At 48.3% G+C, this 18,966-nt stretch overlaps 1 protein-coding gene across 3 annotated transcripts in view; it reads right to left on the reverse strand.

Annotated features, from left to right (window-relative positions):
* The window catches only part of RGMA (repulsive guidance molecule BMP co-receptor a), a 46,307-nt gene extending 36,735 nt beyond the window's left edge, over positions 1-9,572 (reverse strand). Inside the window, exon 1 of one of the 3 annotated variants that reach the window (XM_078326859.1) lies at positions 9,295-9,572. Coding sequence is in view for 1 of the 3 variants with exons in the window: in XM_008998357.4 (XP_008996605.2) it covers positions 8,655-8,668 (14 nt within the window). In the remaining 2 variants the exon portion in view is untranslated. Of the gene's footprint in view, positions 1-8,022; positions 8,942-9,294 lie in introns of those variants that run through there. The other 2 variants (XM_008998357.4, XM_035303892.3) reach the window with 2 other exon arrangements.
* Positions 9,573-18,966: the final 9,394 nt, after the last annotated feature.

Genomic DNA, 18,966 nt, shown 5'->3' on the forward strand with positions numbered 1-18,966 from the left:
ATAAACTGGTGTGTAACTACAATTTCTTAATGAAAGTCTCCCCCGCCGCCTCCCCAACCACTGATTTCTTTCTAAAACTCTTGTCTGAGACTCCGTATCACGCGTACTAACTGGTCTACAAGTTTGCAAATTCTTCTGCCTGCAAAACCCAGTACAAAAGCAATAGTATTTATGAATTGCTTAACTGGCAGTGTTGAGATGGAAAACTTCAAGACGCTGCCAGTGAGTATGGGAAAGACAGAGACCTGGGAATTGGGCAGTCTTAACTCCAGCTGTGTGGCACCATGCCCTGGCCTATCTCTGGCCCCTCAGCTTCTCAATCTGCAGAATCACAGCCTGGCTGCCCCAGGAGATCTCCAAGCTCCAGAGTCCTGTTTCCAGGGACCCGGTGAATTGATGCTGGCTTGTAACTAAGTGGCCTTGCCCACACCTGATTGTGAGAAGCCATTCTGGGGCCCATCTCTAACACTTCTGTAGTCCCCAGGTGAAAATGTGGCTAAGCACATAGGCAATGTCATTTGAAGAGTGACATTTTTATGTTGTAGTGTTAGGATGAAATTCAGTAATAATCCCCAACAATACTACGGTATACCTGAAACCACACCTTAGAAACATTTAGTAGCCACCCGAGGTTTTAAAGCAGCTTTTGGGTATGCATACATAAGACATACCAGGTTCCCATAAAAGAACAGACCACACAGTGCTTACGTCTCCCCATTCCGGTAAGTTCTTGGGAGAAGAACTGGCTTGGAACCATTTATCCACCAAATGTCAACTGTTTGAACCGACAGTGAATCTGTGTCTCTCTCTCAACCAACAGAAGGCTGGAGTTTTTGGATTAATGAATAATTGAGTGCCAAGCACAAATACCATAGACATTTAGCAATAGAAACAGATAACCAAGTTGTTCATCAAATTCAAAACTGTTTAGAATGGCTAAGCAAGGCTGAAATAGAGACGATCCCCAGCTGATGTGAGATGGGGAAAAGTGCCAATCCAGAGAGAAGAACAAATGTGTCACCTTATGTGACATTCTCTTCCACCATTGTTTTTCTTTCTTAAATTTGTCAGAGGCTAACAATTTCTTCACCTTTACAATACAGAGGCAATACAGCATGCTGGCTAAGAACATGTGGTGTGAACACAGACTCCCTACATCTGTTATTTCATCTGTGAGATGGGGATCTTGAAGGCCAGGTGCAGTGGCTCACGCCTGTAATCTCAGCACTTGGGGAGGCCAAGGCAGGTGGATCACGAGGTCAAGAGATCAAGACCATCCTGGCCAACATAGTGAAACTCCATCTCTACTAAAAATGCAAAAATTATCTGGGCGTGGTGGCGTTCGCCTGTACTCCCAGCTACTTGGGAGGTTGAGGCCAGAGAATTGCTTTAACCTGGGAGGGGGAGGTTGCAGTGAGCCGAGAACACGCCACTGTAGTCCAGTCTGGCACCTGGCGACAGAATGAGATTTTGTCTCAAAAAAAAAAAAAAAAAAAAAAAAAAAAAGACGATGGGGATCTATCTGCAGCTCTATCAAAAGACTGTTGTGAGGATTAATTGAGTTAATATAATAATAACACTTAGAACAGGTGCCTGGCTTAGAGTAAGTGTTGATAAGCAGTTGCCAATATTCGTTTTAGGTCATGGATAGGAACTACTGTTTGGATTACAATAGTGCCTATGTAACCCACTCTGTGTCAGATTCTGCTAGAGCCGTTACATGTACAGGCTCTTGTGGGAGCTCTGCAGAATTCTGCAAGGACTCTTGGGTAACCTCAAGTTCTAGAGGTGGGTTTTAAGTTTATTTTCAGTTATACTTGAGGCCTGATGAGCACCTACTTGAAAAAAACCCCATGTCACCATAGTGTTGTCATCTTAACTATGGAATGGGCACAGCCATTTCCATCTCACAAATGAGACAATCACTTGTACGTCTTGTTGAAGGACCACAAACACAGGTAGCCGTGCAGAGGCTCAAACGCAGGAGATGCCAAATGCCATCTTTTCCCCACACCTATTTATCTTCACCCAGGGTTTGTTTATTTCTGTCAGTCTAATAATATGCCCACATGTATAACGACGGATCATACATTTGAAATGGAAATGTGTTTAGAGATGTACTGTTTTCCAGACATTAACACAAATATAAAAACGTTTTAAGGAGAGAAAAATGTCCATGAATCTCCCCCATCCATCCTAGAGACTGAAGATATTGAAATAATTAGATTATGGAAGTTTTTGTCTTTCTTTTGGAAGGTAAATGGCATTTTTTAGATCATAGAGCACTTACCCAGACCTACCTTCAAATGCCAGTTAAGTGGATTTCCTTAAACGACAAGAAGATATTTAGGTAAACCTATCTACAGTATCAATTCATTGGAGTACTTTCAGTCCACAAGCTACTCAGAGCGCATCTCAAGTTTTAAGCCAGATGGGCTTCTGCCTTTAGAGACTGGTCACTGACCCGGAAAGGGAGGGCCCGCGCCATCTTGGCTTGGGTTTGCCTTGCTCTTGCTGACTCCTGACTGAGGCTTGGGGGCCAGTATGTTCTCCACCAGGCCTGAAGTCAGGAGTCCCTGCCAACAGCATCCATTTACTTATGAAGAAATCAGACACCTGGAGCTTAGCAATTGACTTGTTCAAAATGCTCCTCAGTAGAGAAAACAGCAACGTAACACCCTCCTAGCATGGAAGGGGGTGGCATTTAGCTTTTTCTGTCATATGATCTTGAGATACCCAAAGATGCAAAACCAAGTGTTTCAGGAGAGTAAGAGAAGCATTTTTGTTTTTTTGGGGTGTTGGGGACAAGATCTTACTCTGTCGCCCAGGCTGGAGTGCAGGGACATGCTCATGGCTCATTGCAACCTCTGCCTCCAAGGTTTAAGCAATCCTCCCACCTCAGCCCCTCAAGTAGCTGGGACCACAGATGCATGCCACGACATCATGCTAATTTTTGTGTTTTTAGTAGAGATGGGGTTTTGCTATATTGGCCAGGCTAGTCTTGAACTCCTGAGCTCAAGCAGTTGGCCCACCTCAGCCTCCCAAAGTGCTGGAATTATAGGCATGAGCCACCATGCCCAGCCAAGAGAAGCATTTTGAAATCAGTATTCGGAAATCTGAATGTCAGACTATTTTAGCTGCACTGACTGATACATAACAAAATAAACTCCCAGGAGTCTCGTGTTCAGAGGCCAAAATGACCTGGCCAAACTCAGCAGTGACGGGTTATTACGCTTGGAACTGGAAGGGAACATCCTCACGGACTTCATCCTGAATACAGGTGAGCCCAGCCTCTGCGCTTTGCTTCCCTTCCATCATTAAATGGGAGCCCACATGGGAAAATGCAATTGCACAAAAAAATCGGTTATTTATACTTCACCTCTTTCCATAAAGGATATTAAACTAAAATGTAAATGAAAGCACATGAGACACCAACACTTCCAAACAAATGGTAATTATTATTTTCAAAGTACCAATTATCTTGGGGAAACTGTAATTTTAATAATTCTGTGAATCACATGGGCATTTCTGTGTGCTCTGACAACCAGAAAAAAGTGGAAGAAGTGGGAGTCCAGTGGCTATGTTGTTGCAAGGGCAGTCTACTCCTCAGGCTGCACTGACGGCTGCTGAAAATGCACCCCGGCTGTAAATTCCTCAGCCACTCAGACGGCCCCAGCATTTGCCCAGGAGACGTTTTTTGAGCAAGCCTCTTTTACCTGAGCATTTGAACAGGTAAAATGGTATTCCTGCAAGGCAAAATTCATTAGCAAGGCCTTTTAGTCTTACAAGCGATCGGACTTTGATAGAGAGAATCAAACTTTGTGAAAACACCTCAAACAATCAGATCTAATTTTGTTTTTTTTTCCCGAGATGGAGTCTGGCTGTGTTGCCCAGGCTGGAGTGCAATGGCATGATCTCGGCTCCCAGGTTCAAGCGATTCTCTTGTCTCAGCCACCTGAGTGACTGGGACTACAGGCATGTACCATGGCACCTGGCTAATTTTTTTTTTTTTTTGTATGTCTGTGAGGTAGTTTCGCTCTTGTTGCCCAGGCTGGAGTGCAATGGTGCAATCTTAGCTCACTGCAACCTCCGCCTCCCAGGTTCAAGCAGTTCTCCTAACCCAGCTAACTTTTATACTTTTAGTAGAGATGGGGGTTTCACCATGTTGACCAGGCTGGTCTCGAACTCCTGACCTCAGTGATCTGCCTGCCTCGGCCTCCCAAAGTGCTGGGATTAGAAGCATGAGCCACCGTGCCTGGCTGATCTCCAGGTTTTTAAATAGACAGCCTGGAGAGGAGACACACATCACGGCGCAGATCAGTTGAGAAAGGTGTAAAAGTAGAACCAGGGAGTGAATTCTAAAGTAGAGTCTGCACTGTGGCTGACGCCACTAGTAATGTGAGGGGTGTGTAGGAGGCCTGCAGGGGTCGGTGCACGTATGTTTCATGTTTCCACCTAACCTTGTTTAAAGACATCACTGAGAAGATTCTCCAAAATACCTACAGAGGATAAAAACAGGTTGCAACCATCTTCAAGAAGAAACGGATACTGAGAATAAAATAATGTTACCAAACCTCTTACGGGGGAATTAGGCCGAACATCTCTGTCTATAAGAGCAGAAGAATGGAATGTTACCTGCAAACTAAGCAAACCCTTCCTGCAGCCGGGGCAAGCTGCTGCAAAGAACTTGATCGCAGAGTCCATGAAGATGAAAAAATGAAATATAAGGAGAAGCCACAACAGATGGTAACTACTAAGATGTCCTGCCAAGACAGAAGTCAGTGAATTTGGGGGCATTTTTACTCACACCTGCTGATCTCTGCTTTGGCTTATGGAACACACCAAACCTATGGGAACTGGCTTCCTTTGAGCAGATAGTTGACAGAGTCTTTACACTTTTTGCCTAATTTTCAGGCTCTGGCAAATCCAGTATTATGCTTTCTGAAAATTCTTCATCTTGCAGCACTGCTTTAAACAAACAATTGAAAAACGAGAAGTAGGCCGGGCGCGGTGGCTCACGCCTATAATCCCAGCACTTTGGGAGGTCAAGGCGGGTGGATCACGAGGTCAAGAGATTGAGACCATCCTGGTCAACAAGGTGAAACCCCTTCTCTACTAAAAATACAAAAAAATTAGCTGGGCATGGTGGTGCGCGCCTGTAGTCCCAGCTACTCGGGAGGCTGAGGCAGGAGAATTGCTTGAACCCAGAAGGCGGAGGTTGCGGTGAGCCGAGATCGTGCCATTGCACTCAAGCCTGGGTAAACAACAGCGAAACTCCGTCTCAAAAAAAAACAAAAAAAACAAAAAAACAAAAAAACGGAAAACAAGAAGTGAATCCAACCAGCAATTCTGAAATCACTCTGCATAAACTGTTGGCTACACTTCTGTTATTTACTGTAGTAATCTGGATATAATCATTTCATAAGTTGGGTAGGTACGCAGCACATTTTTATTTTAGTCAGTTACCAGTGACTTACAAATTGAGGTTATACAAGACATTTGCATTTCTTTTGTCAATTTCTGCCCCAATTTTAAAACTCCTTCTTCTTCCTGCCCTAAGAATTGTCAAGTTTCACACCTCACTAGGCATTCTTGCCTCCTGACCCCTGGGTTCTAACATGATATAATACTTACTCACAGGATAGACCTGGCTAAGAAACTGGGTATCCTTTCAGTAGAGTTCATTTGTTCATCTGTCACCAAGGAGACTGACTTCTGCCTGGCCTTGGATGCACACTTGGGTAAGGCAATCCTTAATTTTTTCCACTGCCCTATTCATTACTCCTTTACAGCTCTGTTGCTTAGAGAAGAGAGGCTGAAACTAAGCTGTCATTTGCTCAAAGTAAGAAAAAGAGGAGCCTGTGTTTTGGATAGGGCTGGATTCCAGACAGGTGGGGAAACCTGCAGCTTCCCTTTTTCAGGTTAAATTTATGTTAAGTTTGTTGAATGGCTAAATAATCAAAGCAAAGCCATTCCCTTAAAGAGCCAGATGAACACCACAGACACTTAAAAGTTAACTAAACGTACCTTTGGGATATTGTAAGTCAAGTTCCAGAATAATTACTTGTAAGGACTAGTGTCATTTCATTTCACAGAACACATTCCAATTAGCCTGCACTGCTTTCAGATAATCCTTGTATGTTTCTGCTCTATTGCATTTGGGTATGTCCTGTCTCTTTCCCTGGATGGCAGGCTTGACGGATCGGTGACCATGCCTCCTTTCATGTCTATACTGCATACTTCAAGGCAGGAACACATTTTGCGACCATACTTGGTAAAAACAAACTCTAGAACTTAATTCATTTGGTAGCACGGTTGTGGGGGGTGGGGTGTGGAAGCACTTTAGATTCACAGAACCCTGGGCCTATCCCTTCTCCTTTCTGGCCATGGGTTTCTTCTGAGAGACTGAAAATACCAGCACCTGTTCCTGCCTGCTTCCTGGGAGCAGCAAGCATCCCTGGGAGAGTGGCCGAAAAACTCCCTGTCCCAGTGTCGGGAATGCTCAGTCCCTACTCATTTCATTCTGCAACTGCTCATCTCAGAATTCTTTCTTGTGTTTGGCCTCTCACAGGGCTGCTGAAGAGCACAGGACTCTAAACAGGAGACTCCGGTGCCTTCATTCGCTATTATTACACACACTGGGAAGCAGCAAGTCACTCCCTGGGAGAGGTTTGTAAAAAGAGAAAGCAGACAGAGGTTTCTTAGCAAAAGTCAAAGGTGTCCTCCTTGAATGAGATGCCAAGCCACTCTAAGACCCTGTCTGTCACAAGTCTCCTGATGAAATAAATACCTACCAATGGAGACACCGTTGGAGACAGCATGAGTTGGCAGACCAGCCACCCACCGTTTCACGTCTATTGCGAGCCTAAGTACCTGTCTGACAACTGGGAGGGAAATACTGGAAGCAGGGCACTTGAAAAAAGGAGGCTAGGACCTCTTTCACTACCACCACAGCCCAGAGTCTCGAGGGTGGACTGCAGTAGACCACACCCTGATCCTCAAGGGGCCAGCGTGCCCTTCAGAACAGGATGAACCCAGCTCACTGCTGATATATTAACTGGCCTGGAAGGTGGCAGCAAAAACCAGCCACAGAGAACGTGGAGCCCGCCTGGATGTGTGGGTGCCCCACCCAGAGCCTTTGTCTGCACGACTTGCCATCCAGCCATGTCTGCCCCAGTTATTAATTGGAGACCATGTCCCTGTGAAGGGGGCTTGCTTGTCACTTGCTGTGCTAACAGCAAGAAACCCCTTCTTTGTATGTGCAAAAAGAAAAAAAAGCCAGTGTGGGTACACTATTCCGTTCCTCTCCCAGTTCTGCTGCTGCCCTTCGGGGCACTCTCTTTTCTAGGGGTCATGGCTCAAAATCCACCCAAAAAAATCACCTGTCTGTGATACACAGGAGAAGAGAGAGGTCTGTGCATTAGTTTTCAAGCTCTCTGCCCTGGATGCCAGAGAAAGGGGCGTCTTCTTACAGCAGGTAACATTTTATGTTATGTTTCCCCTAAGTGTCTAAACCCAGATGGAGAAAGTAATGGAGCTCCTTTAGGTGACAGCATGCCACTCAACACGACCCGCAATTTCGTTCCCTGAGTTCGTGCTCAGCTCGGGACATCGGGGTTCTCCCTGGTACCGTCGGTACTCAGAGAACTACTGCAGCCTCCAGCCTGGACGCCAGGGCTGGTTCCCGCCCCCAACCTCGTGCAGGAGACTACCTAGAGAACACCCAACTTCGCAGCCTGAGAGGAATGCACAGCTCACCACGTCCGCTAGATGGCGCTACTTCCCCTACTCCGCCCGCGAGACACCAATTTAGAAAATCAATACCACCCAACGCCTCGCGAAACCACACCACAAAATAGCAGCTCACCGGTTCCCATTAAAATCTCAATTTGGGAGAACTGCTTCCACCTCCGAGAAAGTCTAATACAATTACTTTAATAAGACACAATCCCGAGTTGCCCCCCAGCGTCCCCCCGCCGGCTCTCCCCCAAATACACCTGTCCCCCTTGCCCCGGCTTGTACCCTGGGTTGAGCTGCCTCGAGAGCCGGCGCGGAGTGGTCGCCGTGTCCACCCGTCCACTTAGGAACGCCGGGGCCGCTTGACCATGGGCATCCTCAGCCCTCACCCCAGGAGCTGCACCTTCCCGTGCGCCCAGACCAGGGGCCGTCGGGACGGGAGCCCACGCTGTGCACTGCGCCGACGGCCGCGAGGGCAGGCGCTAGTCCTGCAGCTCAACAGTCGGGCGTCGGGCGGGAGGCGGGGGCCCGGGCGGCGCGGGCCAATGGGGGTTCACGGCGGGACAGCCGGGTGACCGGCTCGGTCTGGGGCTCCGCGGGGCCGAGAGGAGGGAGAGAGCTCCCAGCCCGCACACGGTGGAAAGGACGTGTGCCGGGTCTGCCCAACCACGCGCGCTGGCGGCTGCTCGGGGGAAGAGGATTTTAGGAAAAAAGAACAAACACCAAACCACAAAAACTTTCCTGCTGCCAAACGCTAAAGCGACCGAGGCGCAGCAAAGCTCCAAATGTGGGCAAGATGGGAGCGAGATGAGACGCGGGGCTGGGGAAGACCGAAGCAGCGCCGGGGCCCCGGCAAGTGCCGGCAGCGTCTCGGGGATGTCAGAGCCGGGGCCGCCCGGCTCCCGGCCCGCCCTTACCTTGGCGGCTGCATGAGACCCTGCGGCCCGCGGGGGGTGGCGCTGGCGGGGCTACGGGCGAAGAGGGGGTGCCGGGGCGCCGCTCGTCTACCCCGGGGCGAGGTGGAAGGGACTCGGCTGGCGCAGGTCCCCGCCGCCCCGGCCGGCTCAGCGGCGGCTCGGGGCGCGCCTCCTGCTCCCGGGCTGCATGCTGCGAGCGCGTGGAGGAGCCAGCCCGGGAGCAAACGGCCAGTGCGTTCTCGGCCCCGCGGCTCTGGCGGCGCGGCCAGCGCTCGGGAGGCAACTGCAGAGTGGGGCGTCCGGAGCCCGACCCCTCCCTTGCCCGGCCCCCGCCCGCCGCCAAGCGCGGCGTCGCGAGGTTCGTTAGCGCGCAGAGGGGAGGGGGCGGGCCGGGCGCCCAGGGCCGCGGGCGGGGGGCGCGCGCGGGCGGGGCCGGCGGGAGGGGCGGGGGGCGGGGGGCGGGCTCGGGTGGCTCCTCCCCGCTGCGGCCCCACCCTCCCGCGTCCGCACCGGCTGGGTGGGTGTGGACGGCCCCCGCCGCCCAGGCAGGACTCCTGAACGCTCGGGTGGGTTCGGGGGCGCTGGCGCCTCCAACTTCCCGACTCCCCCGCGCGGCTGCCGTGGAGCGCGCAGTGCCCACCTTCAGTTGGGCGGTGGTCCAGGGGAGTTCCGCTGAGCTTTCGGGAGAAGGCGGCTGCACCCGAGGCAAACGCTGTTGCGCTCCGCGGAGGCGCACCTTTGTTCTGTTGTTGTTGAAGAATCTTCAGCAAACTCCTACATATGTATTGCGTGCAATTTTACATAACTCAGGAGTGTCTAGAGTGAAAAGCAGACCGTACCGCACCCCCTCCCACGGCCGCGGCTCCCCAGAGGTCACCTTCGGGCGGCGTGTGCGCCGCCGCGGTTCTTCCCAGCTCTGCGCTTTTACATGCACACGCACAGACTGCAAGTGGAATCTCCTGGGCTTTTGAAAAGAATGTTTTCAACATTCAGTGCATGCACACAGTGGCGAAAACACATCCACGTCGGGAGCAGTAAATCCCCAGGGGCTCTGGGAGCCCAAGGACCCCTGCTGCGAGGCAGCCCAGAGCCACCCAGTCGCCATGTGTGCCTCTGAAACCCCAGCTGGAGCGTGAAGTCAGTCTGGTTACACAGCTCAGGCCCAAATTAGCACTGCACGGTTAGAGAGATTTACCAGTACATTCTAGACGGGTTATGACCTTCCCCTTCTTACAGAACAAACTGTCTTGAATTTTGATATGATGAGAACTCTGAATTTGCAAAATGAAAAGGTGTCGTCCACATTAAAGCACGATCGTTATTTATGCGTGTGGTCTTGAGAGATGTGGTTTTAGCTCAATATTCCCCATCTTATTTGTCAAGTGTGTTTGGATAATCTATAGCTGGGATATAAATAAAATTGAGTGATTGAGCAGGAAGGGATTGGGTATGGGTTTCTAGAATTAGCAAGTCATCTAGCTCTGCTGGGCCTCAGTTTCCCCATCTATGAATATTAGGAGGTGTGTGTGTGTCTTCCTGCCTTAACATTCTGTGTCCTGACATTTAGTGAATAACCAATTTATTCATCTTTCTTTTCTTTTCGAGACAGCCTCACTCTGTTGCCCAGGCTGGAGTGCAGTGGCGTAATCTTGGCTCACTGCAGCCTCCATCTCCCAGGTTCAAGCAATTCGCTGCCTCAGCCTCCCAAGTAGCTGGGATTATAGGCACCCACCACCATGCCTGGCTAATTTTTGTATTTTTAGTAGAGACAAGGTTTCACCATCTTGGCCAGGCTGGTCTTGAACTCCTGACCTCATGATCCACCTGCCTCGGCCTCCCAAAGTGCTGGGATTACAGGTGTGAGCCACCACGCCCGGCCCATCTTCATCTTTCATAGCTCAGCTCCAACATCTTCCCCACCCTCTAGGGAGTCCTCACATCCATGCCTTTCCTTCCTAACAATGAGGTCACTGTAATTATGTGCTCATTAGAATGACCTTTCACTTCATGGTGGCCTCTCCCACCATACTATAAGCACCGTGAGGGCAGGAACCAGGACTCCTTGGGGTCAGCATTGCATTCCTAGCTCTTAGTATGGTGCCTGGCACACTACCAGAATCTCTGAAGTACTGTCACCCAGATCATAGATTTCTTACTGTTCTTCCAGATTGCCTAGCCCTTTTAACGTGTCTGTTAAGTGGAAACGTGTCTTTTTAAAATGAGGCCTTTGGAAAGTACCCAGCAGGGTTTTCCCATGGTGGGGGACAAACCATCCACTGTCTAGATAAGGACAGACAATTCTCAGCTCAACCACTGGGCTGTGGCGGCAGCTGGTAACTATTTACCTTGATGAGTGCAGGCGCCCATGGAGAAGACAACGAATATTAATGCTACTCATTAAGTACTTGATTAAGTTGGAACTCTGCATAGGCAGTTGGAATGCACACGGAGCTCTCAGATTTAAACGAAGCCACGAGGTGTGTTTAGGGTGCAAATTAACAAACTGACATGCTTTCAACCAACGATCTAGAAACATTCCTCATATGAAACTCCAGGGTATCCTTGTCTTTATTGCAAAGAGCCTGGATTCCTTACTATGAACAGGAAACTGGCTAAGCTAGGTTCAAGAGTTTTTTGTTTCTTTTTTTTAAAGGTCATTAAGAAACAAGGGGTGGGGAAAGTGAAAATGGAAGTCAATACAAGACTAATATCTGTATTAGTTTCTTTCTTGTCTCACATGTTGCCAAGAGAGAGGTTAAAATCTGGGCTCACATTTATAGAGGAAAACAGAAGGAAGACTGGGGTTTCCACCCCTTCGTGGCCACTCTTCCTCTTCTTCCCCTCTTTGAGGGGGGATACGTGCTTGCTGGGCGGTGGCCAGATCCACTTGGATGCCACCTGGTGTGAGGACGCTCCCCTGGGATGCACCACACTCGGCACAGGGAAAGCCTGTGCTACTGGGGTGTGGAGCAATTTGCTGTCTCCATCTGTTGCCAATGAGGGGTGGGGCCGGCTGGGCAAGCGTGCGCCCTCACAACCTGCATTGATGGTGAAAATGACAAAACAATGTGACAGTGAATTGGGCCTATTTTTCACTCAGGTTGCCACTGGGGGCCGTCTCTTTGGATTGGGTGCCCTGCCCTTTATATTTTTCTAGAAACATTCAGGTTCAAAAGTAAAAAGGCACCTTAAAGAAAGAGCAAGCCGGCTGGGCGAGGTAGCTCACGCCTGGAATCCCAGTGCTTTGGGGGGCCAAGGTGGGCAGATCACGAGGTCAAGAGATCGAGACCATCCTGGCCAACATGGCAAAACCCCATCTCCACTAAAAATACAAAAATTAGCCAGGCCTGGTGGCACATACTTGTAATCCCAGCTACTCGGGAGGCTGAGGCAGGAGAATCACTTGAACCTGGGAGGCGGAGGTTGCAGTGAGCCAAGATCACGTCACTGTACTCCAGCCTGGAGACAGAGCAAGCCTCAGTCTCAAAAAAAGAAAAAGAAAGAGCAAGTCAGCAACTCTCTGAGGAACACACTGAGGAAGGATGGACTGACTCCACCCTTGGCTTTAGTGAGCCAAGAGCGGGCAGTAGGTGCTGGGATTTAATTGTTTTGCATGGATCAGAAGGAGCTGTGTTTCCTTCCAGCAGGGATGCCTCCCAGAGGCGTTTGTGTCAAGTTCTTCCTCCTCATCAGACCCTGGGGTTGACCCTGCAGTGGGTGCTGGCTTGAGGAACGCAGTGTCTGTCCTTGGATGCTTGCAGTCTAGTGGGAGAAAGAAAAAAAGGGTAAATAGGCCTTTGTGACTAGGGTTGAGGGGGTTGCCTGGCAGCTCCATTGTCTATCCTCATCAGCAACCCTCTGCATAGAATTCTAATGAAATATGGCACTTGTTCAAATGCTACTTAAGGCCAGTCTCTGACCTTCCCTTCCAACCAGACTGCAGCTCAGAAGGTCCCAGAGACACTCTGGAGTTGACATTGCAAGGTAGAGGGGAACAAGAGACACACAAAATCTAATGTCATGGGCTTTAGGAGATGGATAGGATTCTTGCTAGTTGCAAGACCAGGAATGTCTTTATGGAAGAGGTGTCACTTGAGATGATCACTGATGGTCCAAATCTGACAAATCTGGTTTTCGTGTGTGGATGACAGGGAAGGAGGGAGAGCATCCCTAGGTGGGGGAGTCTCTTGCACAGGGGCATGGAGATGGCAGAAGGTGGGCAAGTTCAATAGGGAGGGTCGGGTCGAGCTGGGATGTGTGACGTGTGCCTTGGAGAGGAGGGAGGGCAGGGTGTCGAGATTTTTATGTTATGGGTTCTTTCTAATTTGGTCTTGTGGTCTGTCAAGGGTGGCCCTAAGCCAAGACAGCCACTCTAGGAGAGCCTTCACGGGGGAAAGTTAGGTTTGGGTATGTGGTTCAGGTGAGATGCAATGAGGAGGTGAACGTAACATGCATGAAATAGAAGAATTTGTTACTTACAGATCCAAGAGAAGTTAGGGGTGTAGACGGGAGGCTGAAGGGGAAGTCTAGAAGTCTAGAGACTGCAGGGAACTGACACAGCCCGGAGTGGGGGGGACAGGGAGAGAGAGAGAGGGAGAGAGAGAGAGAGAGAGAGATTCTGTTGATCCTGTTGCCTTGCCTTAAGTTTTCTGGGCATTATCCCTTAGGCTTTCCTGAAGGGGTTGTGGATTAAGGCCAAGGTGGGTGGATCACCTGAGGTCAGGAGTTCAAGATGAGCCTGACCAACATGGAGAAACCCTGTCTCTACTAAACATACAAAATTTGCCAGGCATGGTGGCATGTGCCTATAATCCCAGCTACTCAGGAGACTGAGGCAGGAGAATCACTTGAACCGGGGAAGCAGAGGTTGCAGTGAGCAGAGATCGCGCCACTGCACTCCAGCATGGGCAACAAGAGTAAAACTCTGTCTCAAAAAAAAAAAAAAAAAAAAAAAAAGTATATATATGTACCAGTTGTAGTCTGAGTGGTGGAGATATTGACTGCAAGGGGAATAGGATCATTTAACCAGCAAACTCGGCCTTAGCGTAGGGCGGTTATGTTGCTGGAGATTATGAACTGATGGCTTAGTAGAGTGTATGTAAAGATTAGTGGTATTGTGCGTAACCAAGAGGAATGGTAGCCATAGTTTGGAGACGCAAGGCAGGGAGTTGTGGTAGAAGGCTGGAGACGATCAGGAGGAGAAGGCAGCCAGGAAAAGGCGGTCTTCTCCTCTGGGGCTCAAGAGGTTGACTGATATGAGGCAGGTGCTTCCTGGTGAAACTAATCATCTCTCTGAATTTTAGTAACCAGTACCAGATTTGCCTTTAGGTATGGAAGTATGGGGTGTACATTTGAGCAGAGAGCAAGGAAAACACCAGAATTGTGGGCCAAGCACACAGCACACAGTTTAGGAAGAAAAGCAAAAGATGCTGTGTCCATCCTTTGCCTTAGGAGAGGGAATCCTTGGCAAGCACTGCTGGGCGGAGGTTTCAGTGTAAGAGATGAAGTCATGTCTAGCACAGGACGTGAGGCCATCTTCAGCATCAATCAAGGCCATCTTCAGCATCGATCAAGGTCATTTCCAGCATCGATCAAGGCCATCTTCAGCATCGATCAAGGCCATCTTCAGCATTGATCAAGGTCATCTCCAGCATCGATCAAGGTCATCTCCAGCATCGATCAAGGACATCTCTAGCATCGATCAAGGTCATTTCCAGCATCGATCAAGGCCATCTTCAGCATCGATCAAGGCCATCTTCAGCATTGATCAAGGTCATCTCCAGCATTGATCAAGGCCATCTCTAGCATCGATCAAGGTCATCTCCAGCATTGATCAAGGCCATCTCTAGCATTGATCAAGGTCATCTCTAGCATCGATCAAGGCCATCTCCAGCATCAATCAAAGTCTTGGGTTGGAGCAATGTTATCTGAGGCAATGTCATTTCCAGCAGTGGGATTTTTGGGCTAGGGTGATGTTATCTGGGATAGGGGACTGGGGTCTCTTTTTCAAGTGGGTGTCCCCTGGAATGGATGCTGTAGGCCTCCGGACTGTAGACCAGTGAAAGTGTCTAAAGCAGTAGTCCTAAGACCAGCAGTCAACAGATGTGTACAGCTCTCCCCAGAAGAACTTTTGTTTTATTTTTGGTGGAAGTTTAATTTTAAGTGGGTCCTGTATCAGATGAGCACCTGCCTGCCTGTGGGTCTACAGTTAATAAGTTCTAGGAAAGCAGGTGCCCTCAATCTGGCCTCCAGCCCTTATGTGGGTAAGATAGAAGATTTATAAAAAGTATGTTAACGCCTGGGGCAAGATGGAGAACTTAAGGGATTTTTGAGTTGGACTGGAATTTGAAAAGAGTTGATTTGAAAACATCACTGTCTTGCAGTTAAACTGGTTATCAGGGACCTGTCAGGGGCATGAAACTTCTAGGGAGTGCTTTTCTCAAGAGCCCAGCATGGCGTATCCTAAGAAGTAAAATGTGTTTTGGTTAATACCAATGATGTCTGTAGATTTGGAGGGCTTAAAGTGTTCTGGAAAGGCCTTATATTGTGGCATTAGAATATGTGGAAATGTGCGATTTTGATATCTTTTGGCTATCTGTGAGGCAAAAATATCCCAGAGCTCTTTACCTTCAAGGGGACAATTGCTAGAGAATGGCCTGATAGTTTCTAATCAATGTGAAGATAAGACCATTTGTTGGCCAGGGCCTCCAGGGCTAAGATAACTGCTTGAAGCTTGGTCAAGTCTGTTTCTTGGGTCCTGTCCTTCATCAGGGACATCTTAGCTAAGGGGTGGGAAGCAGTAACATTCCACTGTGCTTCACCACATAGGATGGTCAACAGTGCCATCGGCATAGTCTACAAACTCCCATTACTCTTCACTCAGGGAATCTCATGAGCTTTCAAGTAACCAAGGGCTCTGTAATAGGGGTGACCTCCTCCAACACTCTGGCATAGGTAAAGGGGTTGAGAACAAGGAAGGCACCCCCTCCTGTAGGCGGAATATGCCAGGGGGCACAGGTTTTGATCCATCCTGTCTTAGGGAGGCCATGGTAGCGGTGCTGAGCTTGTGGGGGTGCAGTTTCCATGACCCACAGCATAACAGGAAGTTGAGAATGCAGAGTCACAGGCTTAGGTACTAGGAGAGCCTCTGTTTGCAGGAAAACCCAGAGGGTAGCCAGCAGTTGGCTGTTTTAATGGAATATCGGGCAAGGCCAACAATGGTAATTTTTGCTGTTCATAGCTGTGGGGCGACTAGCAGCCGTCATAAGTGGTCCATAGGCACCATGAGGCTTGAAAAGAGATTGCCAAAGCCTTTTGTTTTTTTATTTTATTATTATTATTTTTTGAGATGGAGTCTCACTCTGTCACCCAGGCTGGAGTGTGGTGGTGTAACCTTGGCTCACTGCAACCTCTGCCTCCCGAGTTCAAGCGATTCTCCTGCCTCAGCCTCCCCAATAGCTGAGATTACAGGTCCCCACCATCATGCCCAGCTATTTTTTTTTGTTCTGTGTGTGTATTTTTAGTAGCGATGGGGTTTCACCACATTGGTTGGACTGGTCTTGAACTCCTGACCTCAGGTAATATGCCCACCTCAGCCTCCCAAAGTTCTGGGATGACAGGCGCCAGTCACCGCATCCGACCTACCTTTTATTTTTGAAGGTGCTAGCGAGAGTGTCTGTTGATTTTAATTTATAAGTAAAATTTATAAATGAAGAATATGTTGCCACCAGAAACCCAAAAGTACTAAGAGATACTGGACTTACATGTCCTTACAAGTGTGTCAAATGAGCCTTCTTGGAAGAGGGTCCCTCAGTGTAATGTCACACCTGTGTTCCCGGAGAGGGTGGGTGTCCTTCAGATCCTGTCTTCAGAGACTGTGTATGATGACAAAGCCCCTGAGGTGCCCTGTGGGTAGCCTGGAAAAGACGTGTTGTGCCGTTTTCGGGGTTGAGGTAAACTGCCTCTGAGAACTGATGGAAATAGACCCAGAACTAAACATGTTAGCCAAATGTATAAGAGCTCAGTATTCACCAGTCATTGACTAGAATCAGTCACTTTAATAGTGTTGAGAAATCGATATGGAGGCCTTAATGAATACGAACATGGTGTAAAGGTTGTAGTAATCCACTATGGGGCACACTTAATTTTTTTCTACTTTTAAGAACAGGCAATATTGGCTGTCAAATGGAGGAACAGTGGGGATCATTGCACCTTTATTAATTAGGTCGTATATAACGAGTTTGAATCCTTGAAGGTCCTGATCTAACTTACATTAGGCCTTTGTAAATTGACCAGCTTAACTGGAGGTTCATGGGATTTTATTTTATCAAGCCAATTTGTAAGTGCCAAAAACTTACTTTAATTTAAAATTAGTATTATTATTTTCTGAGACAGATCTTGCTCTGTCACCCAGGCTGGAGTGCAGTGACGTGATCACGGCTCACTGCAGCCTCAAGTTCCTGGGCTCAAGCGATCCTCCCACCTCAGCCTCCTGAGTAGCTGCGACTACAGACATGCGCCACCATTCCTGGCTAATTTTTGTATCTTTTGTAGGGACAGGATTTTGCCATGTTGCCAGCTGGTCTTGCACTCTTGGGCTCAAGCAATACTCCCACCTTGGTCTCCCAAAGTGCTGGGATTACACACATGAGCCGCCATGCTGGCTTAATTTATTATCTTAATTTATTGTGTCAGAGTATCTATGCTGTATGTAGACTCTATTACAGCAACGGGTACATGACTATAGGAAATTTAGGCAAGGCTACAGTTAAAGTGAGGCATACTTATTTTTCTCTATTTTGTGTTACTTACCTTTTGAGATGATAGAGGCAGAGTGTTTAAATGTACTGAAATCTCCAGGTATAACTAGGATTTGAGCCCCAGTACTGACTAAGCCCCAGAATTTTTGCCAATTGGTACCTTTTAGCAAATGTTAAAAGTTAGAACCTGTGTTGTAGAAGCACAAAAGCCAATCCATGACCTTTGAACTATTTTTGTCATATAAATTAGGATGTAAATTAATATATACAATTTGAATTTCCAATTGGATCAAATCATAGTAACTTGTGTTAATTTAGTTATGTGTTATCCATATACTACAGAATTTATCTACATATATATTCATATTAAAATATTATCTATATATAATTTATTTAGTTACTTTTAACTCTCCTCTCCCTTGTATCTAGGGGGGTTTCTTTTTTAAATCAATAAATGGTCTAGAGCTCACATTATGTTTGCCGGACCTAGCACTGAGTTGGCATGTAAAGTTTTTGTTTTTTTTTAAGTGGCAGCGTTCCCACTCCCCTACCTTTTGTTTTATTTTGTTTTAGGCTTTGGCTACCTGGAGCTGACAGTCTTTGTTTCTTCTGCCTCTAGTTGATGAGAGGATGGGGTGCAGGGAGTAAGGGGCTGGTGCTTCTGGGCAATGGCCTCTCTCTGGGATAGCCCCTTCCTGCGTGACGATCAGTTTCTGCCTTAGTCTGTTTTGTGCTGCTGTAACAGAAGACCTGAGACTCGTTAGTTTGCGAAAAACAGAGATTTGTTTTTTATAGTTCTGGAGGCTGGGCGGTCCAAGACTGAGGGCCTGCATCTAGTCGGGGCCTTCTTGCTGTGTCATAATATGGCAGAAGGCATCATGCGGTGAGAGGGTGAGTGAGCGTGGGGAAGGGAGTTGAAGTCCTTTTGTAGGGAACCCACCTCCACAATAACAAGTCCATTCCCATGACAATGGCCTGAGTTCATTTATGACGGCAGAGCCTATAAGGCTCAATCGTGTCTTTAAGGTGCCACCTCCCAACTCTGTTGCATTGGAGATTGAGTTTCCAACACATGAACTTGGGGGACACATTCAAACCATAGCAGTCCCTTTCCCTTTCTTTTTTTTTCTTTAAGTACAATCTTTAGAATGGCTTATGTGTTTAGGCAGCTAAAATACCAGTTTTTCCTGTTTTTAGATGCTGGCCTGATGCGCTCCCGCTGACCCTGACTGGCCCTCGTGGTGAGGAGTGGCCTCCGTTCGTGTTTCCCATCAGGATCATCGTAGGCAGCCACCTCCTTCTTAGGGTCTTAGGTTGAGCTTAGGTGTCCTAGGGTGTCCTAGGGTCAGGAGGCAATGAAGTGTGACAGCAGCAAGGGACAAAGCAGTAGACGGCTTGCAGACACCAGCAGAACTGCCCCCAGTGCTTGCCATCATCTTCATGAAGGGGACAGGACAGGGACATGAAGAAGACACTTTGCTGTCAGTCTGGGAAGTCTAGTGACCTCCCTAGATGCTGCCTCACCAACTCAATGAATAGTCAGAGTGTGGTGG

Source organism: Callithrix jacchus, chromosome 6 (assembly GCF_049354715.1).
Source record: "Callithrix jacchus isolate 240 chromosome 6, calJac240_pri, whole genome shotgun sequence".
Classification (NCBI taxonomy): domain Eukaryota; kingdom Metazoa; phylum Chordata; class Mammalia; order Primates; family Cebidae; genus Callithrix; species Callithrix jacchus.